At 49.9% G+C, this 27,359-nt stretch overlaps 2 protein-coding genes across 2 annotated transcripts in view; both read left to right on the forward strand.

The window, feature by feature from the left end:
- Positions 1-27,359, forward strand: part of LOC128271050 (protein disks lost) — an 82,038-nt gene that overhangs the window by 31,573 nt on the left and 23,106 nt on the right. The window lies entirely within an intron of this gene.
- On the forward strand, positions 2,254-5,460 carry LOC128271845 (brain tumor protein). The gene has a single exon (XM_053009508.1). It carries the CDS (start codon positions 2,254-2,256, stop codon positions 5,458-5,460), a length of 3,207 nt encoding a protein of 1,068 aa, XP_052865468.1.

Here is a 27,359-nt window from a genome sequence, read left to right on the forward strand (position 1 = left end):
GAGCAAAAGGTCGTTTCCGTATCGGTCACCGGCAGCACGGAAGATGGAATATCCATCGGAGCACCGTCCCCAGCCATGCGTTGTCGTCGTGAGTGATCGATAGACGCGGGTTTTTAGTAGACACATATTTGTGCGTGTGTGGTGCGTGCGGCTGGCGGACGGTGGCGAGCCCGAAAAAAGTGATCGAAATCGGAGAAGAAATGGTGCTCGAATCCGGAGCGCGTCATCGTCGCTTCCCGTCCAATTACCAGCCGAGTCTATCGCACGCATGAGTGTGTGTGTTCAGCTCCGGGGCCATATGTTTCGAGAGTCGCACAAACCATTTCTCGTCGCCGCTTAACAAGCGTCCAAGGACTTTCGCTGACAGAGAACAAAGAGACAGAGCCTGAGCTCGCACTATGTGCACGTGCGCCCGTCTGTGTGTGTGTGTTTGAGGATTTCCGCATCAGCATCTCATCGAGTCGGCGGCACTGCGGACGTTGGTGGACATCCTTGAAAGAGAGCGCGCGCAACAGGAAGCGAAAAGAAAGCCCGGAGAACGTGACGACGACGACCGAGACTTGCCTCCCTTTTCTCGGTGGTGGCGTGTTGTTTTGTGGCCACTTTGTGTGGGAGGCCACCAACAACCCAGGCCTCTCGGTGTTCTCCCTATTCAGGTTTTTGTTTTTCGAAGCCGACCCATTCTGCATTCTATTCTTTTTCGGGCATCACCGGAACCGGGAGCTCGGCAAAAAACAAGCACTTGTTCATCACAAATCGGTGCGCCACCTGCCTTTTTGCGAAACCTTGGAACTTGACACACACGGACCGCGGATAATGAACCCCCCCGCCAGAAAAACGCCGTGCAACATGTTCCGTTCTGTGTGGCGAGAAAAACAAACACAAAAACTACACGGACCACCCGGTTTCCCGGAACCCCCACAAGCCCTGGACAGGCCTGGCTGGTCTCTCTCTCTCTCTAGCGCGAGAATATGTGCTCGACGATGCATTTGTGTGTGTGTGTTTGGGTGCATCAACGCGTGTGTTCCCCCCGCGGGAGTCGAGAGGCCAGACGCGCCAGACATTCCCACGCTCGCCTAGAACGTTCCCCCTGGGTCGGGTTCGAATTTGGTGGAAAGTTTTCTATAGCACTTCCCCGAAAAAGCCCCCATAAAAAAACGAGGCGCAATCTAACGATCCATCCTTTCGTCTACAAATGGACGCGCACCGGGTTCGAAGGTTCCGGAGCTTTGCCGTGTGTTCCGGAGGCGAAGCTTTCTCGAGAGCATCGCGATGCGCATGTGTGTGCGGCGTCGTTCGTTCCTATTTTTTTGTGTGTTCCTTTTCTCTTTCTACAAAGGTCTCCCCCAGTCGGGTTTCGATTTCAACATCATTGCGCTCTCCTCTCCAGCCGGTCCCGGAAACCCTGAAACCCGGAAATCAGAACAAAAACAATAGGGAGTAATAGGGGGGTTCTTGGGGTGTGGTTTTCTGCCGTCCTCTTGGGGTGTGGATCCTCCGATTCTTGGGAAAAAGTCTCGCAACAAAATTCCTAACCCCTCTCTAACGCCGTTTTGTCTTCCCCGTGCAACATCAACAGATGAGAAAAGGAATGATTTATCCGTAGACATAAGTGAATACAAAACAAAAATTACACAACAAACGCGCGCGCAAAGGAGAAAAACTGTGACACGAGAAAGCAGCGGTGTGTGTGTGTGTATTTGCTGGAAAAGGTGCATCAAAATCATGTGATAAATCCCCGCCCGGAAATAATTTGGTTTGAAAAATTGCGCGAGTTTAAATTGTGTCAAGTGAACGTCAGAAGCCGACGGTTGAAGGAGCTCGAATTATCAACCCTCTACCCCAGCGCACACTACGATCGGCGGCGAGGTTTTCTCGCGTTGTGTGCGTCGCACCGCTGTGCTGTGGTTGGTGATTTTCCGGAAGGTCCTGCTGCTCAATCGCGACGCAGTAAGCCGTGCCGTGGAATGTGCAGCGCGTGAAGTGGTGTGCAGAAACTGCGTCGAAATTGCCGAAATTAGCCCAAACCCTTTTAAACGACGCTCGCTCCCCTACAGAATGTCTCGCTAGTGGGAAAAAGAAAGAGACGAAGGACAGACAATAGAGAGAGAGAGGCAGTGGAAAAAGTTGGAACGCGCGCCGACAACACTACTCCCGGTGTCGGTCGACTGCTGCATATGATCGTCATCGACGACGGCCGACGGAAACGACAGGAACAGGAAGGAAACTGGACTGGAACAGCAGAATAGTGTAATGGCCGCCTCTCCCACCCCCTCGCTGGATTCACTCCCGGGCGCATCGAACTCGATCGGTTCGTTCGGTGAACCGGCCGACTATCTGTCGGACTCACCCCTCACGACACTGAGCGGTGGCTCGGGCACCACCTCCGGTTCGTCGCCACCGGCCAGCGATTCGGCCATCTGCGATGACTTTGCCACCTCGTCCAGCCTCGAGTCGGCCCAGTCCAACAACGGCTCGTCGGAGTCACTCTTCCCGCGCTGCACCGGCTGCAAGAGCAAACAATCGGACGCGGTCGCCAAGTGCATCGATTGCGTCAACTTCCTGTGCGCCAACTGCGTCACGGCGCACCAGTTCATGCACTGCTTCGACGGCCACTCGGTGTACCGGATCGCCGGCACCGGAACCGTCGGTGGCACGATCGGTGGTTCGATCGGTTCGATCGCCCCACCGGCCACCTCATCACTCACGGGCACGGGCACCACACTGACGCTTACGCCAACCCTCGGCGGACTGCTCGGTGGGGTCGGCGGCGTGCTGGATGCACCACCCGGTCTACTGGGCGGCGGCAAGGCACCAGGGGGCGGCGGTTTTGAGGCGGCCCATCCACGCCTCAGCTCGCTCAACCTGACGATCAAGGACGACGCCAGCAGTCTGGTGAAATCGATCATGAACAACGTGATAACACCGCCGACCTCCAACGGTACCGGGGCCGGAACGAACAGTATCGGGGGCAGCAACAGCAGTCTGGTGGGCACGACGTTCGCCAACGGTGCCGGCGGTGGCCTCAGTAACGGTTCGTCGGCGGATCTGCTCATCTCGAACGGTGGCCTCGTCGGTGGCCTGCTCGGTGGTGGACTGATCGGTGGCGGTCTCGGTGGACTACTAGGCGGTGGCGGCGGTGGTGGCCAGAAGCCCAACTACTTCTGCAAGCGGCACCCGACCGAGCTGCTCAAGTTCTTCTGCCGCACGTGCAGCGTGCCGGTGTGCAAGGACTGCATGCTGATCGAGCACCCGAGCGGGGTGCACGAGTGCGAGCACAACAGCGACACGACGCCGAAGCAGATCGAGAGCCTGCTGCACACGGTCTCGGAGGTGCGCAGCAAGGCGCAGGAGCTGCGCTCGCTGATCAAGAACGTCGAGCACAACAGCCAGCGGATCCAGGTGCAGTACCACAAGGCGCAGAACGAGATCAACGACACGCACCAGTTCTACCGGTCGATGGTGGACGAGCGCAAGGCGGAGCTGCTGAAGGAGCTGGAGAACTTCTACAACGCCAAAACGGTCTCGCAGTCGGTGCTGCTGAACCGCAGCCAGGATCAGGTCGACAAGGTGCTGCAAAGCTGCGAGTTCGTCGAACGGCTCACCAAGTGCGCCGGCCCGTCCGAGACGGTGATGCTGCGCAAGTTCATGGACAACAAGATGCAGCTGTTCCCGTCGATCACGCATGATCTGCAGGCCTCGTATGAGCTCGAGTTCGTGTCCAACTATCAGGCCATCCAGATCGGGGTGCGCAACACGTACGGCTACATCCGCTCGAACTCGGACCTCACGAGCACCGCCACAAAGCAGCCCCCGATTGCGCGACCCACCTCGACCACCAACTCCGGCGGCGGCGGCGGCGGCGGCGGCGGGGGGTCGATGATGCTGACCAATGGCGGTGGTGGTGGCTCTGGTGTGCGAAGCGTCAGCCCGTCCAACAGCAGCACCGGAAGTCTGAATCTGATGCATCCTTCGAACGGCGGTGGTTCCCTGTTGCTCAACGGCGGCGGCGGCGGCGGTGGTCCGCATCTTCTCGATCACCATCACCATCATTCCGGGCATCATCATCAGGCGCACCATCATCAGCAACAGCAGCATCAGCAGCAGCAACAACATCAGCAGCAGCACCAGCATCAGCGTGGGTTCGGTGGCCACAGTAACGGGCTGTCGACGTCCCCGCTCTCCAGTGGTGGCCTGTGTCTGGCCAACGGAAGCGCGTTCGATACGAACCTCATCTCGAAGCGCTTCAACAGTGCCAACAGTCTGGGACCGTTCGTCGGCGAACCGGGCGGTGGCGGCCTCGGCCAAACGCTGACCGGTGGCTCGGGCAATCCGTACGAAAAGTGGAGCAACGGTGGAACGGGTGGTGGCGGTGGGAGCGGTGGAGCCGATCTGTTCGGTACCCTCGGCGATCAGTACTCGATCCCGCTGAACCCGATCGGTGGTGGTGGTGGTGGTGGCGGCGGTGGCGGAGGTGGTGGCAACAGTAACGGCAACAGCAACAACAACAGCAACGGCAACGGGCAGGATTCGGGCGTGTCGGCGGCAGCGGCCGCGGCCGCCATGATCGACCTGTCGGCCAAGCTGATGTCGACGAGCATGTTCCCGCCGAAGAGCCAGATCAAGCGCCAGAAGATGATCTACCACTGCAAGTTTGGCGAGTTCGGCGTGATGGAGGGCCAGTTCACCGAGCCGAGCGGGGTGGCGGTGAACGCACAGAACGACATCATCGTGGCCGACACGAACAACCACCGAATCCAGATCTTCGACAAGGAGGGTCGCTTCAAGTTCCAGTTCGGTGAGTGCGGGAAGCGCGATGGGCAGCTCCTCTATCCGAACCGGGTGGCGGTGGTGCGCACTTCGGGCGACATCATCGTGACCGAGCGGTCACCGACGCACCAGATCCAGATCTACAACCAGTACGGCCAGTTCGTGCGCAAGTTTGGCGCCAACATCCTGCAGCATCCGCGCGGCGTCACGGTCGACAGTAAGGGCCGCATCGTGGTGGTCGAGTGCAAGGTGATGCGTGTCATCATCTTCGATCAGTCCGGAAATGTGCTGCAGAAGTTTGGCTGCAGCAAGCACCTCGAGTTCCCGAACGGGGTGGTCGTCAACGATAAGCAGGAGATCTTCATCAGCGACAATCGGGCGCACTGCGTCAAGGTGTTCAACTACGAGGGCCAGTTCCTGCGGCAGATCGGCGGCGAGGGTGTCACCAACTACCCGATCGGGGTCGGCATCAATGCGGCCGGCGAGATACTGATTGCGGACAATCACAACAACTTCAACCTGACCATCTTCACGCAGGACGGCCAGCTGGTGTCGGCGCTCGAGAGCAAGGTCAAGCACGCCCAGTGCTTCGATGTGGCCCTCATGGACGACGGCAGTGTGGTGTTGGCGAGCAAGGACTACCGGCTGTACATCTACCGCTACGTCCAGGTGCCCCCGATCGGTCTGTAAGCGATCGGCCCCGGGTCCGATCATCGATAGAGCAGCCAAAAGGATAGCCGCGGCAGCAGTTTTGTGTGTGTGTGTGAATGGAACGTTTGTACCGCCGAAGGAAGGACACACACGCGAACGAGAACCGTGACCAAAGCGCGGTGGAGATGCGCAGTTCCGGAAGTGCAAGCGGCGTCGCCATTGTGTGCGGAGTGCAAACATATAACTTGTATATATTTATATTCGTATGTGTGCCGCGAGCCAGGAGGTGGAGTGTGGACAGTGTGTGTGTGTGGTTTTAGTAGTCTCTATTGTTGAGTTCAACGCAATGCTCAGAAGGATATCGCGCATCGAACAATCAGAATCGAACTGAACCTTAACCAGGTAAATATCATCCGGAAGGGGGCTTAGCTTTTACACAGTGACAGGAGAAGAGGCTGGCCAAGCAGCAGCTGGAGAAGCAGAAGAGATCAGGGATATGGGGATCAGGGAACTCACTGTTGGTCGACGACTAATCCGGAGCCTTATTTTCGTTTGTAAATATTGCAGATCTCCAAGAAAATGAAACGAAATGATGAGTAACAGTCACAGCCGTAAACGAAAAGATTGTTTTAGCAACGTAAAACTTAAGATTCTTACTTCGTGTCAATAAGAAGGGAACGAGAGACAGAGCAGCGACCATAAGACGACACGCGGTGTGTGCGCGGTAGAAAATCGAATGCAAACGAGATGCAGGGCGGCGGTGGTGTGAATCGAATTGCATCTGCCTGCTCTCGCTGCTTTGTTTGCTGCAAGATTGTTGTTGACATATCGAATTTAGCACAAAATAGAAGCAAAACCTGTGCCCCAGGCTCCGCCGGAAGCGCTGAATCGGTTGGCGGAACAGAACAGAAGAGAACGACGAAAGGTTGACTGCCGCCTCTGAAAGAGCGCGGATGGCCGGCCGGCCGGGGACGAAACGGATGAATCTGCGCACCTCTACACCACCGACCGAGGGTCCCGGAAGTAACCGCGGGAGTCCAGCCAGAACGACGACTGGATAGTGAGGTGGATCCAACATCTTTACCATCCGACATCATCGACGCACTCTCGAAGAGTCGGCTGCCCGTACGAGAGAAAAGGATCCGGCGGTCAAGTAAGAGCTGTTTGTTTCTCCTCTGGACAGAAAAGAACCCCCCTTGGATGGGCACATTAAACGGTTCAGCACCTTCGGGAGGAGACGTTTTTTTTATACGAAGTAGTTTTAAGTTTTGTTTGTTTTTTTTTCTTTTTATACTCTTTAAATATTATTATCGGTATTGCCTATGAGATATGGGATTTAACTACTTCACGGCGCGATCAAACACCGGCTCTGTGTGTTTGTGTCGCGAAAGAAAAGAAGGACTAAAGAGAAGGGCTAGAGAGAGGGTCTCGAATAAGAAGGATACACAGTGCGCGCGTAGAAGAGTTATCAACTTAAAACAAACTGGACGCGACATCCTTCTGGACCCCAGAGAGACGGAGAGAGAGAGAGGCGCATTTGTGTTTGCCCTTTATTGATAGCAGTTAAAAATACTTGACTTTGGTGTGGAGAATTGCGGCGCGCGCGCCGAAAAAGGCAAAGGTTTTGTTACGTTCAGTTATCTTGCTTATTACCCGGCGGCCGTTGATTAGACGACGGTGCCAGGCAGGCAGGATCCATTCTCTTCAGCCTCAGCTTATTACCATCGATGATTATCCAATTGGAAGGTGTGAATATATACGTTGTGTGTGTGATCTCAGTTTGGACTAAATGAATCCACCAGACTCTCGTCGCGTCGCGCCGCGATACGGCCCAGAAGATACGGCGTAGCAAGACTGCATCATTTTTTAATCTCGTGTTAGGATAAAGAGCGCGGCTGCACCGCGCCGCCGGTGTGTTATGTTAAAGTTTGGTATTGACCCCCGGGGACGGGGCGCCAGACCCCCGCCCCGGATTTGGGCCCGAGTCAAAGCTATTTTTTTGTTTCATGTTTTCTCAAGCACAATAATTTTCCGACCGCAAAACACACACCACCAACTATTACTACTACTACTACGACGCTAAGCCGCGCTCGGGGGCGCGGCAGAAGCGGAGCGAACTCGACGGGGTTTCGAGCACAAGGGAAAAGACTTAAAACCAAGATGATGCAAATTGACCAAATTTACCCGGTAGAAAGGATTTATTCCGTCAAGTTAAACATTTATCTTTAAAAACATTCAGAGTATTATCTTTTTTTTTACTTCGTTGTGTGCTACTCTTTTTTATTAGATCTACTTAGGATACTCTCTTTACTATAAAAATTGGTCATCAGGTGAGACGGACGTTGTTTTAGGACTAATTTTGTAGGCCAAGTTTGCGATTCGCACGAAACTTGAATCCCCGGCCCGGCCGCGAACGTCGTGTCGCGGCGCCCAGTGCCCCCCGCTCGCCCCGTTTGGCGCGCGTGTGGTGTGTGTGTGCCCGCGAGCGGCCTCGGGTCAGCGTTTTTTTTTTATTGTTAAGTGTCAGCACAATTTACACACATTTTTTTTCATTTGATCTGTTTTATGTTTGTTTTGCAAATAAATGCGAGAATGGTATATTTTTTTTCGATACATTTTGCTTTCGAAAAATTACCCGTAAAGTTAGGAGTGCGAACGCGCGACACACTCTACTCTCTTCTAGTGTGTAGCCCTCTTAGCGCGCCCGCGCAATCGGTTGGATTTTATACGAATTGGTTGAGACGGCATTAAATAGAGCAAAACGGAGCTGTAGATGAAAAACAGAAAACGGTGGAGCGCCGCAACTCTTAACTCTTAGACATTAGTAGGTATATATATTTAAAAGGAAATATTTAGATAAATTGTTAAATTGGTTTGTTTTTCGCGCAAAAACTCTGAAACACACACCACAGGGGGGACACAGACAGACAGAGATAAGAAGATAAGGCGGCAAATGATACGATGCGTTGCGTGGTGTTTCCACGCATTTTCTCGCCCTTCCGTCGTAGCCACACGGACCGCGTGGAGAGTGGAAAACCATTTTCCCTCTCTCTGTGCGTGTGTGAGTGTTGTATTATCTTTTCCTCAGCCCGTGCGAGACACATCATCGACCGCGGGGTATCGGAATCAATCGGAGGTGCGCAATCGAAAATAGTTCAAATCAGTCCCCGGAGCTGCGCGCGGCTGGGTGTGTTGTTTTAGTGCTAGGTGTGTAAGTCCGTATTGTTTTCTGTATCCATCTTATGACACGAGCACACACAGACACACTCTAAGTCGATTAGTTGTTAGTGATTGTTCATTTGATAGCTCTCTGTGTTTTTTGTATTGTATTTTTCGACTTTTTTTGTATCCTTCTATCGTGTGTACCTTTCCCTCCAGAAGTGTGTGCTCTCCCGCAGTGTCCTTGTTTCCGTTTGTTGCACATTATAACGAGCGTGGTTGAGTGTTTCGCATGCAGTTCGCACCATCATCTCACACACACAAACATACGTTGATGCAGTTTCGTCCCGCGTGAACTGCTTGCTCTCCGAATAATTCCTATTAGGTAGACAAACAAGCTAGACGGCGGCCCCCCACAAGGGGACGCAGCATAAGTAGCAATAGTCAATGCGCGCGCGCCTATACATAGTTGTTGCGGTTGCGGTGTGTGGCCATAACGCAAATGGCTCACCGCACGCCCGCCCATTCGGTTGATTTACTTACGTTTATGCTCTTCTATGCTGATGCAAAACAAGGACTGAAGTTTGTAACGTGTTGAAATGAAATTCGATTATAACAACAAACGCGGCCGGCCCCCCCTCAGAAGATATACAGTGCAGTATTACTAAACGTGTTTTTAATTTTCTTATACATAAATGTGTCACCGTTCCTGTGCGTTTCAATGGTAAATGTAAATTCTCTGTTGATGTTGATGATGATGAAGACGAATAGAAGAGACAATAGAGAGGAACAACTAAAGCAACAACGGAAACTCTCATACGCTTTTGTGTCGCGAACGGTCTCGTCGTTTGTTACGTTTTATTATTATTTTTGTGACAATTTTTCGCGTGCTTAATCATTAGAATTACAGTATTTTTACACGCCACAACCCCTCGGTATCTAGTTATTAGTGTAAGAAGGACGCGCGAGCGCGAGAGAGAGTTCTCTCGAGGCTCGCCGTGAGCCGTCGTCATAGTATTTGGCTTAGTATTTACTTAGCATTTGCAAGAGGAGAACAAAATACAAACGCATATTAGTTTTTAGTGGCTGAACATTATCTGGCCCCTGGCCCACGGGCACGCAGAGAGAGAGGGAGAGAGAGAGAGACATGTGTCTACTTATTGCATTTAAACTGAAAAACGTGAACTAAACGCGCGGCCCGCGGTGCCGACAGTGTCCGATCTCTGAGGCCCCCCACGGATCACGACGTGCAGTTCTGTTTTTCTTCTCGGTATTAGTTGTAATAAGAAAGTTTGTTGGTTATGTTGATCTTTGTGTTGTTAAATTATTACGCTTAAGTTTTTGAGTTTGATGAGTTTGCTTATTTAGTGTGTGTGTGTGTTTGAAGGAGTCGTCGTGTGTCGTCACCCGAAGGAGCAATTCACATAGATAGAGAGAGAACCGATCGGGACGCGAATCTCTCGAGACAAACACATTCACTTCACGACGGATTCATTCATTCGCGAACGCACACGACGCGCGCGCCCAACATACGAAAAACACGTGAATGAGATTAAGATTGATATCATCCTAAGCCGCCCAGACAGCCAGCCGGCCTATCCTCTGGTCACTGGGACGGCGGTGGCGGCCCCACAACATAAGTCTGCCTTGCGCCCGTTTCGGAGCTCTCTCGATCGATCGATCGATCGATCGAGACTGCCTGAAACTGGCGCAAACCGTGGATATGAATGGAACTGATTGTTTGTGAAAACAAACAAACCCGACTTATCAGATTTTGCGCGCGCGCACTGAGTGAAGCGATATGATAAGGCGAGAGGCGCATAAAACAGTTATGAGAAAACATCGAATTTCGTTGTTTCGTGTTTTTCTTTTCTTTACCTACTACTCGCATCTCGCAAGAAAGGGAGAGGAAACGTTTGTGCGTTTGTACACACACACACGGAGCGAAACAGAGAGAGAGAAAGAGAGAGATCAAAACTGTTAGAAAGTTGTGACAATAATTATTATTATTTTTTTAAGGCATATCTTTTTGGATGATTTATAAAAGGTAATTTAAAAAGTAAATAAAAGTGTTGTTTAGTTAAATGCCAACGTTCATATGTTTTTTTAATTTCTTTTCGTAGGTTTTACTTTTCTTTCAAACTCTGGCCCCTTTCGTTTACCTTTCGTCCTGAATACTCTTTCTCTTGTTTCTCCTTTTCAACTAACACTTTCATTTCGCCACCAACAAAACTAAACTCTCAACCTCAAAGACTCTAAGGCCTGGATCGTGCACTAACCTGAGAAAGAAATGCAACCGTCTCGAAGTTCTTAGTAGTGGACTCGCGCATAAAGATCAATGTGTTACCAACGAACAACAAGATCCTGTGCATCCGTATATTCCATATATTTTGTCGATTTTGCTTTGTCGTCCTCCCCATAGTGGTATTGCTTATTTTTTCCTGTAGTATCCTTCGTGTCCTTTGCATGCATCTTTTCACCGTTTCTGTGTGGTTTCTTGGATTTTACGCGCAGCACGTACCGCCCGCCGCGATACCTCGGGACATTTCTGTTTGTTTTTCCCCCCTGTGGGAATCCTTCCTTCCGCTGAGGAAAAGATAACGCTCCGTGGCACGGCGGTGGCTGAGAAAAAGGGCGCATTCGACCGGGAGAGGCGCGCGATTAAGTTAATTTAAGGGCCGCAAGGAGCGCGCTGCTTTCTCGCCCGCATCGGAAGAGGGCATTACAGTATATGCTATTCTTTATCGTCCTATTTATTCGAACATATTATTCTACTGTGCTGTGCTTGCTCTTGTCCAATGTTTAATAATTGACTGTTTTTTTTATCGAACGCACGAGATTCGCGCATTTATATAGCGTAAATTATTTCATTATCTCTTAGAGAAACCCAATCTAGCGCTGTATTTAATATATTATATACGAGATAGAGAGAGACGGAGAGGGAAAGGAAATGCTTTTTCGCGCCCCCCGCTATGTTTAACGTATATGTTTTCCATTCCATTCTTCTAAAATGAATCAATAATTTGAATAGCTGAAGGATTTATAAATAATTAAAACAACAAACCTAAAAACACACATAACGAAGGGATGCAAATAACTCTACTTATAAGACTGTCATTCTTTGTCTGTTTGAAGCGTTTTTAGCAGTTAGAACATAATAGTGGGATATGTTGGAGGCAGCAGGTAGGGCGAAGAGGGGCGCGCCACCCTTAGGCCGGACACTTTAGTCGGCTTGACATGTTGACCGTTTATTGCCGCGCCGCGGGAAGGTGTGCGGCGTCGGGACTATCCTTGCGAACACCCCCCAAACTCTGTGGGCGCCCACTACAGGGACATTGATAAAGGGACAGACTAACGACTAAATCCGCGGGCTCTGGGTTCGTGTTCGTGACGCAGCAGTAGCGCAAATCTCTTACGCAAATCACGCACACGAGATGGGACCGGACCGCACATGTTTGGGTTAAGAGAATTTTAAACCTGGCACATCTTCCCGCCCGAAAATAAAAAGAAAAAAAAACGAGAGAGAAACACTAACTGAACACACTAAAAGGGGAACCACTAACGTCGTTTACTACTATAAAACAATTAGCTACCGGTAGCCAGTTTTAGTGTATATTCGTACTCATAAAGGGAGAGGTGTGTTGTGTCGAGGAGAGGCAACACAATTAGCAGAGTTAATCCAAAGAGAAAAAAGGATGTGTTGGTGGTGTTGTGCACAGAGACCACTCTCTCGGCGCGTGTCAAAACCGTAGTGAAACATATTTCGAAACCATTTTACGTCCGGCGAAGCCCCCGGGAGGGATCAAACGAAGAGGAAGCGAATAAGGGGTCGCGCGTTAGAAAAGGCGGGATGATTACTGGCAAGGCAAATGACAGATGCGAGCGCGGAAGAAGCTGATGAAAATGCCAAATGTTTCCCGTAACTGTCAGAACCGGAGCCGAAGTCGTCCCCCTCGTAGAGCGGGTAGCGGACAGCTTTTGTTGTTTGTGGAAAAACAGGAGAAAAAACCCGCACACAACACAGACACAGAAAACTAACAAACAAAACATAATCACAACAATCATAACAATTTGCTCGTTTTTTGGACGAATGATATTAAGAATACTATTATTGCTACTATTGATATTATTATGATACATTATTATTACGATGCGGTGGGTGGGTAGTATTGCATGATGCACTGTGCAAAGTGGGAGAGAAGCAAACCGCAAGCACCCGGAGCTTGTTCGCCGTTTTGCGAAAAACTGCTGACCGAGTGGGGCGCAACCCGCACGCGCAGCAGGGAAGCAGCGGGTTCAGTTACTGTTATAAAACCCAGAAAATATCCAGAGCAAAGGGAGGGAAACACAGAACTAAAGACGGCAGAAGGCGGCAGCAGCACAACAACCCTACACGAAACTCGACAGTAAGTCAAAATGAAAAAACGGAGTGTGTTTAACTATATTATGGAGGGGTTTAATAAGGAAAATTAACGGCAACAAGAAGTAACATTTAGTCGCGCCAATATCGCGTATTTAATTTGTCTGACTTTTGTGGGGCAACGGAAAGACTTACGTAGCGAAAGAGGTATAGTGCATAAGGAAGAGATAAACACTGCGAAACACTCGTTTCTATCACAACGCTTGTTTGGTGCTGCGATGTGTAAAACATTAACCAATCTAGTCTTATCATCCACACGCACGCACACTCACACACATACGCACACAATTATTATCATCGTGTCATCATGATCATCTTTATCGTAACCTCGTCTTCGTTGTGGTTCTATAATAAAAATCATCATCACCCACCAATCATCACATCGCGTTGTGACCAAACCATCATTAACCACCTTTCGCTCGCCATCATCATTATCGTCCGGGGGTAGTATCCTTCATCAACTACCGTAGTAGTCATCCACACACACATGCATTGCATCATATATTGTTAGTAGTGTTCTCAATCGATCGCGGCCAGTGGCGGTGGCGTCGGGCATTTCCTAGTTACTGCTACACATTGCGCTCACCGGCTCACTCTCACTTCACTCTCATCACCATCAGCATTCGATAGCATAGTTGTTGCGTGTGCGCCGCGCGCCCATAATACGCGGTTGATGTTCGTTGATTAGAATTCGAAAGTTGTCAAAGTTGTTTAGGTTTTGAAGACGCGCGGCGCCGCCGTAGAGAGAAGGTGGTTGTTATTTCGTACTCCTGCTTTTAGCCAACTTCCGGCACCACGCACTCTCTTTCGAACACGACTGTTGCGCTTGATTGCGAGATAGACGGATGGATGGATGGCCGCCAATCCTGATCTCGTCGTTCTGGAGGGACCCGAACCGGTGAATAGTTAAAAAGTAGTAATACGCTCCCTTTGCGTTTTCGGTGTCTAGTAGCAAGTTCTCCTGGTCAACGATCTCCGAAGAAGGGAGATCGAAACCATGACGCGCGAGAGCCACGGGTAACATGTTATGCGCTTTGTTCGTTCGTTGGTAGAATCGCGCGCTTCTCTAGAGAGGCGTCTACGGCGTGTTGTGGGCCACGGGCATGTTAGGTTAAATTTTCCAAAAGTCACATGTAAAACAATCACAAACATTGAAGGGTGAAAAAGCAAAACAATGACGTGGTTTAGAACACCGATTAACCGATCAATATGCGCAAATGTTAAAAAAGAAATTAAGCAAAAAAAAAAGTGAGGAAAGGTAGATACACGAAAGAGAGCGAGAGGAGAAGAGGTGGTGTCCGTTTTCGCGTCGGGACTTTCGATTTTGCGCGCCCCTCTAGCTCTGATAACGTGTGTGGCACAATTTACTGTTCCTATAGAGTGCCGGTCGAAGGGTCGAAGCAAAAACCAAAAAATCATTAAAGCCAGAAAAGGAAGTCACCGGAAGTGGGGAAAAAAATAGACATTATACCGAAAACCGTAACGTGGACAGCAAAACATACATATATATATGAACATATTATATATACAACATACATATATTTTTGTATTCAAGATTTCAAACGAGAAGGACACGCGAGAAGTAAACTCAAACCGGGAAATTGGAAGCGATCAAAAACAGTGTGCGTCGTGTGGCCATCTCGAAGCCAAAGAGCGCGACGCGCGAACGGGGAACGGGCTTTTGTTTTGGCGCCGGATTGGGCGCCCCTGCGAAGCCGAAGTCCTGTGGCGGCGGCCATGAGCAGTAGGATCATCCTTTCTACCATTTATATACACAGTACTTTACCGTGCTAGAGTGTTTAGCGCTTCAACCTAATGCGCCGCCCCACCGTCTTCTCTCTCTGGGCGTATGAGAACTGTCGAACGGCCGGTGGTGGCGGGTGGCGGTGATGGTGGGGTGGCCCCACGCACGCTCTTATCACTACTTGTCTGTGACACACACGCAGAGAGAAAAAGAAGCGAGAAAAAAAAACATCCAAAATAGCCATTCCATATCGTTCAACGGACCCCCCCGAGAATCCGAGGCCTCCCGGGGGGAAATCGGATCGTGAGGGTTGTCCCGTTGTGTGTGTGCGTGCGTGTGGCGTGTCACTTTCACCGCCCGTCCCGTCCCGTCGCGCTATCTTTTCTCATATGCTCCCGCCGCCCGCCCGGAAGCGGAAGCATTAAGAGCGAGGAGCGAGGAGGGCGCAGGGAAGGGGGCGCGTCCCGATGGAACCAAAACAACATGATAGTGTGCTGATAACGTATTTAGGGAATTTAACTACTTTTACTCCGAAGTGCTAGGTGTTAATATCAAAGGCCAATCAAATCAATGTTACTAATATTAAACGACGGCTGGGGGGACAGCGGGGTTACGTTAGGTGCGACGAAACCCCGAGGAGGAGTACAGCTGCAGCTGGGAACTGGGAGGGAGCATCAATCTCTATATCGAGACTCACGCACGACGCACACACAACACAATTACACAAAAACGGAAACAAAACGCACACAAGACACACCAAGGCGCGCTCTTAAGTGAGGGGACTTGGTCAGTGGAGAGAGAGTTACTCAGTGTCCCGGTGGGTCAACCATGACCGAAGGAGTGTGTGCCACATGAGTGGCCCACAAAGTGTCACATTCGGGGAAGGTTACATTATTTTTCGATCAATTGCAATCCTTATGACATGCTCTGCCCACCGGAGCTTGGCGAGACGAGCACGACGAGTGGACGTGTTGATCTCCGGGGGAATCAACTGTCTTGTGGAGGTCCATCTTCGCAACAAGCACAATCGCCCCAACAACAATCGGTTCTCGTGTGTGGCCGCAAACACACGCCGGCGAGACGAGCTTTCAATTTCATCTGCTGCTAATGCAACAGCGCCAACGCCGTCGCCGTCGCCGTTGCCGCCGCCAACATTATGTAATGAGATATGCGCCGGACGCGGGGTGGTGAAAGGGGGGAAGCCTACCCTCATGTGTGGCTCGCATCATAACACAGGCGAGGGCGCGCGAAAGAAAGCACACACACCTTTTTCTCCTTTCGCTGAGCGCAACATATCTGTGTCATGATGATGGTCGGTCTCTGTATCACTTTCCTTCTTTGCCGCCGAGAAGTGGCCGTCTCTCTTTTTCCCCCAGCCCTGCCAGCAGCCCCCCCGCAAGGCTCTCGCCTCTTGGGGGCCCCCCTCTTTCTGTCTCTCTTTTTTGGTACTTTCTTTCGCTTCCTCGCTACATCTCACTTTCTTTGGCTCCGCAGCACGTTGAAAAGTTCCTGGGAGACGACCCGGGAGTTCGACGTTCCCAGTAGCAGCTCTCGTTGTGGAACCAACCGGGCAGAGCCTTCCCGGAACTCATCGAACCGGTCCCGGGTTGATGCGCGCATGTTACAGCATTTCTTCTCGCCTATGCCACCGCCCGGACTCTGGCCACTCTTCTTGGCCTCCCCACATTTCGCTTCCTCTTTGATAACGCGTTTTGTGGTTTTTTCTTCTCATGCCTCTCATATCGAGGCCACGCCAGCAACAAGTTGCCGGCCTACTCTTGGCTGGGGCTCCGTGGGCTCGTTCTCCGCTTCTGCTGCCACCGGTTGGAGCCACCGACTTGAGTTATGCTGGCCACGAACACACAGACACCCCTGCGCCCATTTCACTTTCTTCCCGCGGCGATTGACTGTTTTGTTTACTTATGTTGTTGGCCGCCGCTCTCGCGCTCGCTCGGTGGCTCTTCCTTTCCTGGCTTTGGCTTAGTTCCGTTGCGTTTTGGCGCGAAGGAGGCCGCCCCGGTGACCGGTGACAGGTTTTTCCCTTTCGTAAGCACAGTTTGGTCGGACGATTTGCAAATCAGCAAATCGGGCGCCTGGACCGGGTCTGCCGGGTCCTTCTTGGCTGGTAATTCATGCCTTCTCGGCCGCAACGGAATTCTGTTGTTACCACCGGGTGGGTTGTTGTTGGCTGGGCGCGTCTTCGACGTTACGTTAGCGGTCGACCCCCGCTTCGCCTTGCCTTGCGTTCGGTTGGTGGACGTGGGATTGTCGCGAAATTGGATTATGATTTGCGTGGCACGACTCTCGTCGGGCGTTCGTGCGCCTGTTTGTGGACTTTTGCACAACAACACCCCCCTCACAATGTATATGGGAAGGAACGCACGCAACGCGGGTACGGTAGTCGGCAGTCGGAGGTTCCAGAGAGCGGTTTTGCCGGGCTTTCGAGCAACCCTTTTTTGGGTGGTGACTTTTTGGCGCGTCATCCGGCGGGGCACGTACCTCTGACTCACACTGGAGCATTGTATTGTAATTCGAGCAGCAACGAGGGAGGTTAATTTTTGGCACTTCAAGCCTTTCCCGGACTATTCGGGGAAGCGCGCTATACTATCAGGTGGCGCTTGGAACAGCTGCCTGGCCGCTGTTTTTGCTCTCGCCGTTCCTCTTCCAGTTTTTGTGTCGCTCGTTCACTTCCTCCCCGGTCGAGATACCCCTCTTTCCGGTGGTCTTTCCGGTGCCGATAAAGATTGCCGGCAAAGGCGTCTCAAAAGCGCGCTCGAACTTGAACCCTTCCTTAAACAGCTTCATCGCCGCGGCGTGAGTTAGGACCCGCACCACGTGCTCTGCGCCATGCGGTGCGTGCCGACGCACATCATAACCGACGGCGGCGGCGATGACGACGACGCCGACAAATCCGCGAACTGACCGGAAACCGGCTTGTTGGGATGTTGTGAGTGTAGTTGACCCCCAAAAACACACCGAGCTCCCCTCCTGGGACCCTCTCAACCCTCCCAACATACCCTCCCCGTCCGGCATATATACATCGAATCATTCACCTTCGATGGGGCGCGCGCGCGCGCGAGCTCGTGTCGCTGACCTGCATCAAGTCCGCGCTCTATCCAAACACACACACACGCAGAGCGCCGGCAGCCGGTCTCTCGCTCTCTGTCCGATCCGATGCGGAAGAGTGATCAACGGCGTGTGTGGCGTGGCTGCTGTGGGGGGGCCCGAGAATAAATGTTTTGAATTATTTTCTCACCATCCGGCCCCATGTGGGGCTGCGAGAGAGAGAGAGCGAGAAAGATCGCCTCTCGACGCGATCCGCGCGTCACGGACACGCACACACGATCGCGCGAAGATCATTGCACCGTGATCCGCGCCGGGTGCTGGGCTGGGGTTCTAGGCGCGTAAAGATCGCCGAATAGGCGCGTGTGTTTGTGTATGCTCAGCTTGATCTCTGGGAGGTGTGTGTGTGCTCTAGCCCACCGCGCACGCGCTTGCGCCTGGAGGTCCTCCTTCGCGCACGCTTACCCTCTTTATGTGGCTAACGACTTGCGTTGTGCGTTGGGTTCTTCTTCTTCGCCCTGTCGTCATGGCGCGTGAGCGCGTTACTCATCCGGAGCGACTCCGTGTTCTGGAGGCCCGGTTCGATCCGCGGTTGTCCATGTTGATGGAATGCTTTCGGCCTCTCGCTTGGTCTTCCTGACTGAGAGAGATAGACAGAGAGATTGTGGCCTATGTACCGTCCACAGAAAACCCCCTCGGTTTGCTGTTGTATCTGGATAAAAGCGGGTTCTAGTTATGCGGTGGAGAGAACCCACCCGGAAGAAGGCGGCTCATCAGCATCAACCCCGCGCGACTTTCGATGTTGGTCTCGTTGAAGCGCAACCCGTGGAGATCGACTTTGATTCTACGTCTCCGGGCCGCCGCGATGATGATGAAATCGTTGTAACGTCCGGGGCGAAGATCACCAGAAAACGTCGGGAAGTTAATTATCCCGCCTGTTGGAAGATCGGTCGGATAATGAAACTGAGAGTAGAAGGAACCACGCCGACAAATAAACGGGCTCGCCACACCACTAACACTTCGACTTCGGCTTACTTTCTCCGCATCCGCAGCGAATGGAATATTTTCTATTTTTGGCCATATCTATCGCGTGTGGCGTGCGTGCCGCGGCGTGCGCGCCCGACTCGCCAGGAATTATATGCACCGCACCGCGATCTGAATCTGGGTGTGCTCCAATTTGACTAAAAATCGTTTATGGGTCAAGATGCAGATAACACAGAGAGAGCGAACCGGACACTGAGAACTCCTCCGAAATATGTAGAAAAATCCGAGGATACGAGAGAAAGAGGGGGGACGACAGAATTAGCAGCAGAATACTTAACTCACAACACCAAAATCGCGCACACACATCGCACACATCACCTTTGATGGACGCGAGTGGACGAGTCCTTCCGGGCACTCGGTACTTGCTCGTGTTGCTTTACTTATTTTCCACCGGGACTTAGGGCATAGGTAGTAGTACTAACAGCAGTAGTAGCAGTAGTAGCAGCCGTAGTAGCAGCAGCAGTAGTCTAGTGAGCCATTTTGATGAAAAAACATTATTCGACACACAAAAACTCTACCGCAACAACACCACTCTGGCGGCGCGATGGGGTGGCGGCACCCCGTCGGCCAACGGGGAACAACTATTAGAGCAGCAAAACCAATGGGGGAAGCAACAGCAACATGTAATTCCGATCGTCAATTATATTTACTCTAGTGAACGTTTTAAAATCCAAAATGAAAAAGAAATAAACCAAAAAAAAACAAAGAAAATATTAATGAAACCACACAGAGAACGGAGGGGGCCGTGGGGGCCGCCCTAGTAAACTGTTGGCCAAACTGTTGGTAGTACGGTGCAGGGCACAGGTGTAATAGCAAACACACTCAGCTTTATGGCCGAAGTCAGAAGCATTGGTCACACTGCGGGCCGTCACTCACCATTCCGCGAGCTCGCTCTATCATATATGGAGGTGAATCCTGTCCGGCCGCGAAGCCCAGCAACAACACATACAATCAATCAATAATAATGAAAACCCTTTGTAAAATAGCGTACTGTTAAATTTTGAAATGAAACCAAAAAAAAAACTGGGGAAGAAACAGCAGCAAACTGAGGGCAGAAAATGAAAAATGAAAGAAGTAAATTAATACATATCCTGGATCACTTGTTGAGCATTTACATTCGTATGTTGTTACCTAGAAGGAGTCAAAACCGACAAAAAAAACAGGGGGGCGAAATATCGTCAGAGTGTTGTGTGTGTCAGAGTGGATCGATCGGTGGAGTAAAATTATTGTCCTTTCCGGCGACCCGGAACGTTCCGGGCACTGGTACCCGGCCATGGGTTCCACTGAGTGTAAGTGTCCGTTTAAATTTATCTAACAGCAGCAAAAAGGACGCAGTCTGGGACGGTGTCCCAGTAGCAATAACTCCTTGTTTTCCTGTCGCCGGCGCGTACGGCGAAGATATCGCGTTATCAAACTGAATCGCGGTCAATGCCAATACATTTCCTCTTCACCACCGCCCGCCAGAGAGCACACAGAAACCACTACCACCCGATGATGATAAACTAACCCCGCCAATTAACGACGCTTTTTTCCTCTCGCTCGCTCGCTCTCTCGAGGGGGGGCCGCCACATTCTGGTAGATATGGATGTCGCCCCCACGGAAGAGAACTAGAATCATAGTTAAAAACGCGCGAAAACGTTACGAATTGTGGGTTGCTGTTTTGGAACGGGATCCCGGCCAAATTCTTCCAACCGAAAGGCAGCGCGAGAAGGAGTAGAGACGGATGCATCCACAGTCCAGACAGTACCACCACTATGCACCACCCTATCGTAGGCAGTTACTAGGTTACACTCGTGCACCGTTTTTAGTGTCAGCCGCGTGCGGTGGTGAAAAAGGTTTTCTTCAAACAAGCATTACTATTGCAATAAAAAGAGGGAGCGCGAAAAGAAGGAGTGGAGTGTAAAAAGTGTTACGATCAACTCTCTCGAGTCACGCGATCCCTGGTTTTGTAAAATAATAGAACACAAAACAATCAGTGTGTTCTCCTGTTCCCCTTTTACTCCAAACATTGGGTGATTGACACTGAGAACCACTAAGGACATGAATTGTTATTGCATTGTATTTACCGTCAGGAAGATAAAAAAACAACATTTAAAAAACACTGATCAATTGAGTAGAACTTCTCTCGTCTGGGAACAATTTTTTACGAACCAACCGCGCAGAGGCTGCGCAGAAAGGCTTAGTACAGGATAAAGGCGGAGGGCGGCACACTGTTTGGGCTTGTGTGGGGGGAGCTTTAAAGCTCAGCTTTTACCATTTTCTTTCCTGTGGCTTGTATGTGTGTGTGTGTGATAAGAAAAGGGACGGATTTGCTTACATGTTTATTAAATAGTGTAACGTCGTTTGTAGGATGTTCGTCATTGTGCGCCTTAGTAGCGCCCCAGTTACAGTAGAGTGCACCAGTCAGTCAACACCTCTTCGGTTAGAACTCTCTCTCTTTAGCGTGTAAGAGGCCGCCGGATTTGGGCAGCAAACGACAGCAATTACTTAGCCTTCCTTCGGACACTCTATCTCTCTGACTAGCCTCCGGTGCGAGGCGTTCCGTAGTGTAGGGTATACTAAGCCACTAAGTTCTTTTGATATGCTTGAAGAGAGAGAGATGATTGAGAGCATAGAAAAGGCGCCGGCTGGGGGCGGCCAATTGACGCGTAGGAGGACGCTTTTCGCTTTTTAACAGTTTCACAGCGAGGAAAACAGAGAGGACCCCACCGGTGGGCGGTGTGTGGTTTGCAATCAATCAATCGATTCACGTTCTAAACGGCTGGCGGCCATTTTTTAGCATAGCCACTCTACTCTCTTACCGATTAAGTAAATAAATGAACAACATGCCAAACACTTCAAATACACACACACACACACATCGATCGATCGTCCGAGGGACGAAGGAGGGTCATCGAGGAGAGGCGTCAGTGGATAAGCGTAAGCGTGCGTGTGTGTGTGTTGCAAAAGTAAAACTGTCAATTACTAAACCATGCCATGATGCTCCTCGTAGACGTTCCGGGCCCTGCCCCGGATGTCGAGACGGGACGAGACGAGCAGCAACTAGGGAATTATTGTAGGACCTAATATACATACTCTATGAATATTATACACAAAAGCGCATACAACATACAACTTCTATTTGCCAGTTATTGTGCACACTTAAAAAAGGGAAAAGGGGAAAAACACCGTTGCGACTACAAGACTACGAGTTTTTTACGACCCACCACCACCACGAACCCCAGAGGCAGAGAGATTATTGGGGGTCAAAAGCTGGAAACACACACATCCTTTAAATCGAGCGCCTCACACACTTTTGCTCCACTCGGACCAGCACGCTACTTGGGGCCCAGCATCCGGTTCCGGTGATGGGTCAATCAATCAACGTCCTTCTTCGAAGGGAATGAATGTTTTCATTCTGTTTTTTTCTGGAAGGCTCATTTTATGTTCATTGTTTCGAGCAGAATGTTGAAGTTGCAAACGGTCTTAACGATGCTTTCTTTCAGTCAGTGAAGCGCAGGATGGCCCGGCTCTGGAGCACGTGTTTCTTAGTGCTAATTAACGTTTTTTATAGTGAGCACGTGCTGCGTCTTTAAACTGCAATCGAGATGTAGAGTGTAGCTTCGAGTTGCGTGCGCGCCAATAATATTACTGCTACTCGCGCCCACTAATTGCTGATGCTAAATCTAATCTAAATCCTAGTACTTTAAGGTGGCGCGGCTGCTCGCCATCTACACTACACACTCACCTACCAAAATGGACCAACAAGCGCTCTAACCGTTTCTAATCTTTGTTCCGACTCGGCACAACACAGAGCACGGTGGTGCTGCGTTTCGTTTGGATATCTTTTGCCGAAGGACGAAGGACGGGATTGGGAAGCCGGGACACTCACCCGACACCCGGTTTATTATACGTGACGTGTGAGTGGTGTTGTGTTGAATTGACTTTACACATTAGAAAAAAGCGGTGGGAACTGTTGTCGTAGTTGAGCTAAACCTAACAAAACAAAAAAAAATGGTAAAACAGGAAAACCAACCGTGGTGTGTTGGTTTATCGGTTGGCGAAAATGACTAAAGTTAAAGTGGTAGTGGTAGTAGTAGTACTGATGCTACTACTCCTGCAACAGCCGGCCAGGGCCGAACGGTAAAGGATAAAAGCTCTTTTTCAAATCAAGAATAATCATCAACTGCGCAACAATAATAAGTAAACTATAAACGGTAAAGTAAATCAATAAACAAAAATTAATAATGAAAACTCGTATAAGCAAATCAACACTGTTACTTGATCTTTTTACACCATCTCGAGCATGTTTGAAGGTTTTTAGTGGTTAAAAGCTCTTAGCGGATCGTAGTGATCGAGAGAGTGTTGGTGCATATAGGGCGATAGGCGAAACAATCGTGATGATGATGATGGCGATGGCGATGGTGTTGGTAATGATGATGGGTGCGGGTGACGATGAGTGACGAGGGCTGCGAGCAGGACGATGTGAACGAGCGGGCCATATAACATTCTAAACTATACGCGCGCAGCAGAGTTAAAGGTAGCCGCGCGAACCGCGAAACGGGGGCAGTGGGGCAAACGGAGACACTCACCCGACTAAAATGCTGATGAACTATGGGAATCAATTATTTACTGCAAGCTGCAACAAAAAAAGGAATAATAAGAAAAAACTAAAACACTATAAAGATGGATCAACAAGATGATGCTAGTGAGAGAGAAACGACGCGCGCGCAACAACGCGGACTTGGCGGCGAACGGAGGACACTAATTTTGACTATGCAAAAATCAGCAATGAAAATCGTAATCTTTGAAGGGTTTTCCCAACAAAATAAACATTAAAACGAAAAGCAACCAAAAACGAAACAAAAAAAAACATTTAAACAAATACTAACATGTTAAAAATCTTTTTATACTGTTGACTATTTTCTGTGAACACTAATATTCGCTAAACAATCAGCAGTGTAGCAGGTAGGGAAATAGAAAGGTAGAGACAGACAGAAAAAGAGAGAGAAGCTTGGAGGAAAAGATGTCCAGATGACTCGAAGCCGCGAACGCGGGCTTCTTGCCGGCGCGCAGACCCCTGAAAAGAAAAACTGAAAATTGAAGAATTGTGAAAAACACTTTAGGGAAAATAACCGATTAACGGTGGTGGTCGGTTGCGTCAGAAGTCGACCACCGCGCGAGGCTCCGAACCGGTACGAGTTGTTTGCGGTAAAATAATTGTTTGCGCTTCTTTCAACCCGTGTGTAACGCGCGCAGGCGATCCTTCTGTGAACACTGAAACATTCCCGTTTCCGACGGAACGAGTAGGACACTTTCCTGTTTTAGACCCTCAAAAGAGATCCTAATATGGCTCCTAGTTGTCTGATTTAATCTGAGTCTCCCCACACACATACCGTAAAGGTCCGTATAGCCGTGTGAGGAAACCCTTTATACCCGCGAAATGGTTTCAAACCGCCCTGTTGTTTGTCCGCCTAACCTTTACCGAAACAATTAGACGAATGGTTGTGTACTGCCCGTGAAGACCCCGTGAAGTGCACACAGAGAGAGAGAGAGAGAGAGAGAGAGAGAGAGAGAAAGAGAGATGGAGACAGAAAGCACGTTATTTCCAAAAAGAAAACAGAAACCAAAGCCATGGGACGCTGGGACAGGAACGAATGATTGGGATTGGGTAGCGCTTAGAATACAGGCCATGACTTAGTAGTGCGGTGCGGTACACTACCTTTACCGTGTAAGTACTGTGTGTCTTTTGAGAGTTGTTATAACGATGATCACAGGCGCCGCAGCCCCGGAACTCGCCGTGCGAAAGGAAAAGTGTTTGCCAACCAAACAGAAAAACCAACCCACTCGCTTCCTTTCGCGCCAGGGCCCCGGGGCCAATATTTAGGGATAACTGTGTGTGTTAGTGTGCGTGTGTGTGTGTGTGTACAGGAGGAGAAAATAAGGGCGCGATGGAAGCAATCATCCGTCAGCCATTTTTTCGCGATTGTTCTTGGCTCGCGAGGTACGCGAGCATCACGAGTTATTAGTTAGCATTAGGGCCCAGGACGACGGCGTGTGTTCCGCGTGTGTGTGTGTTCCGTCGGCGGGGCCCAGGACACGGATCTGTGGCACGATGGCACACAATACACAATGGCTTCTCTATTACTATTTGTGACTGATTATTGAAGGTACTATATATAAGATACGTTTTACTGTCTACTGTCTACATTCTTGATACGACCCGCAAGGTATTGTTTTACCCGTTTTTGGCGAGTACTGTTTACTATTTGGTGTTTTAGTTTAACGAAACGAAAGCAAAGCAGAAAAACACACGGAAAAAGTATCCCAACTCCTGTTGGTACACACACTGAATCGCGGCAGAGTCGATCGGTCACATCACCCTGATCGCGCACTAGGTACACTAGTACTGCTCCGATCCGAGCTCTTCGAGAGAGGATCGAACGAACGAAAAACAACCCTCCTGCCAGCCAGCCCCCCCACAAGTAACGGAAGCTAGTCATATTCTATTTAAATATAAACATGGTTTGTTTGTTGAACGGTAGGTTTTTAAACGGCCCCGCTAGGGCGCATGGGTGGTGCATAAGACAGAGGTACTTCTTGCCGAGAGAGAGAGCAGCCGGCCGCTGAGACCGCCACATCCAGCAAGGAAACGAAACGAGCGAGACCAATGAACAATACTTTTGCACCTATTTACTTTTGACTCACTTTCACATACTTTTATTGTTATGTTTAGAAACCGTTTTTCTTCCCCCAAAACTGTTGCGCGGACTGTTTTGGAGCAGACTGGAGTAACGTTTGACAATGGCAAATCAGACAGAAAGAGAGAGAGAGGGAGAGAGAAAACCGAGTCCAGGCCATAGGGAGGGCCCCGTTCGGAGCTTTAACGTTATTCAGCAATCAGAGTGTGATCCAGGGTTGTTCCGCCAGAGGGTTGTTCTGCGGTAGGACTAGGGCAGCGCTAGGACCTCGCTCTCTGCCCCAGGCGTGTTACGTAGCACTTTGGCATCGGCACCGAACGCCACTTAGAAAACTTAGGTTGGAGGAAGTGTACCGACCAGCACAGCATAGTCGCAGCCGAGCCGAGCTGAGAAACGGCAGATAGGCAGACAGAGGGGCAGTTAGCAGTGAGGGTGGTGTGGTGAACCGATCCGTTTTTTTGTACTGAAACTATTATCTACCTACCTACCGTAAAAAAAGGGAACGCAAAGGTGTTATCCTTTTTTTACATAGTAACGTATGTATTATTTGTATTACATCCTGTATGACAATTTCGCAAATAAATAATTTATTCTTACGTCGCAGTGTGTGCCTGTGTCTGTTTGTTCGTTTCGTTTCGTTTTGTTTTCGTTTCGTACCCTTCAACTTGTACGAGAGACAAAAAAGTGCGCTTCACGGCAACGGTAAGTATTGTGGCAATCCCACACGGCGCACAAGGCGCTCTCTGAAATGCGGCTGATAGAAACATGATATTAATCCACTAATAAATCATGCGAATGCATTGTGAAGCCCAACAGTCTCTTTAGAGACTTGCAAAACATCTATGCCTACATTTGTTTCAATTTTCTAAACGGTCCGAAAAGTTCTTTTTAGGAATAGCGTTCAACACATTTGTTATGTTATGTTATGACGTTTGTCAGATGCACTGCAGTCGAGTTTTGAATCCCAAAAATGCGTCATCGTTTCGCGTTTAAATAATTCTAAAATAAGTGAAAACTTAATAACGTTCTTCGTCCGACCGACTCCTATCTCAACTATTGACTGCAAACGGTTCGGCCCTTGGAGCCGAAATGATCACGAATTGATCACCGAACCAGCTTCCTCGTGAAGCAAGAACCAAGAACTATCCCTCCATAAATCAGGTCTTCAGGTTGACTCACAGCATTGCACAAACGACGCGTAACACTCAAATAATATTCGTTGTTGACTATTTGACCGGAATTCGGAAGGAGTTCATAATGGTCACAGTGGTAAACCAATTAAAAATTAACTACTCGTTAGGTTCGCTAGCTTCCTTTGGATGTCTGTAGCCGCGTAGCTGTAGACAGTATGTGCCACAGTATCTTCGTCCTTCGGTAGACGAAGGCCAGCGCATTGGCCTCCGATCGTCGTTGTTACGGACCATGCCCAAAAACTGAGCAGTTAATGCCACCCAAACTGACGTGTCCGTAGGTTTTTTGCAATTGATCGTGCAAACTGCGATCCACCTTGATTGGGCCAACTTACTACGGTGTCCGGAGCTTCCATTGCACTTAGTTTCTCATTTGGTGCGCTCATTTAATTTATGTAATAATAATGATTTTATGTCAATTTTCAATCAATTCTTTTACTCAAGAATATTCATGATCAAACTACTGTCATCAAAGTGCAATTGCTTAACAAGTAATTGAAGTAGGCTTTGAGCGTGAACGTCATGATGATCGGAGTGAGCTGAGAAAGCCTCACAATGAGACAAGCCGTCTCACTATGGCAGGATGTAGATAACTGGAGTTTCCCATTTCACGACGCCATCTTCTTGGCAAAACACCG

The sequence above is a fragment of the Anopheles cruzii genome, chromosome 3 (assembly GCF_943734635.1).
Source record: "Anopheles cruzii chromosome 3, idAnoCruzAS_RS32_06, whole genome shotgun sequence".
Lineage (NCBI taxonomy): Eukaryota > Metazoa > Arthropoda > Insecta > Diptera > Culicidae > Anopheles > Anopheles cruzii.

Coding starts and splice junctions, on each gene's coding strand:
- LOC128271845 (XM_053009508.1), top strand. CDS start 2,254: ATGGCCGCCTCTCCCACCCCCTCGCTGGATTCACTCCCGGGCGCATCG.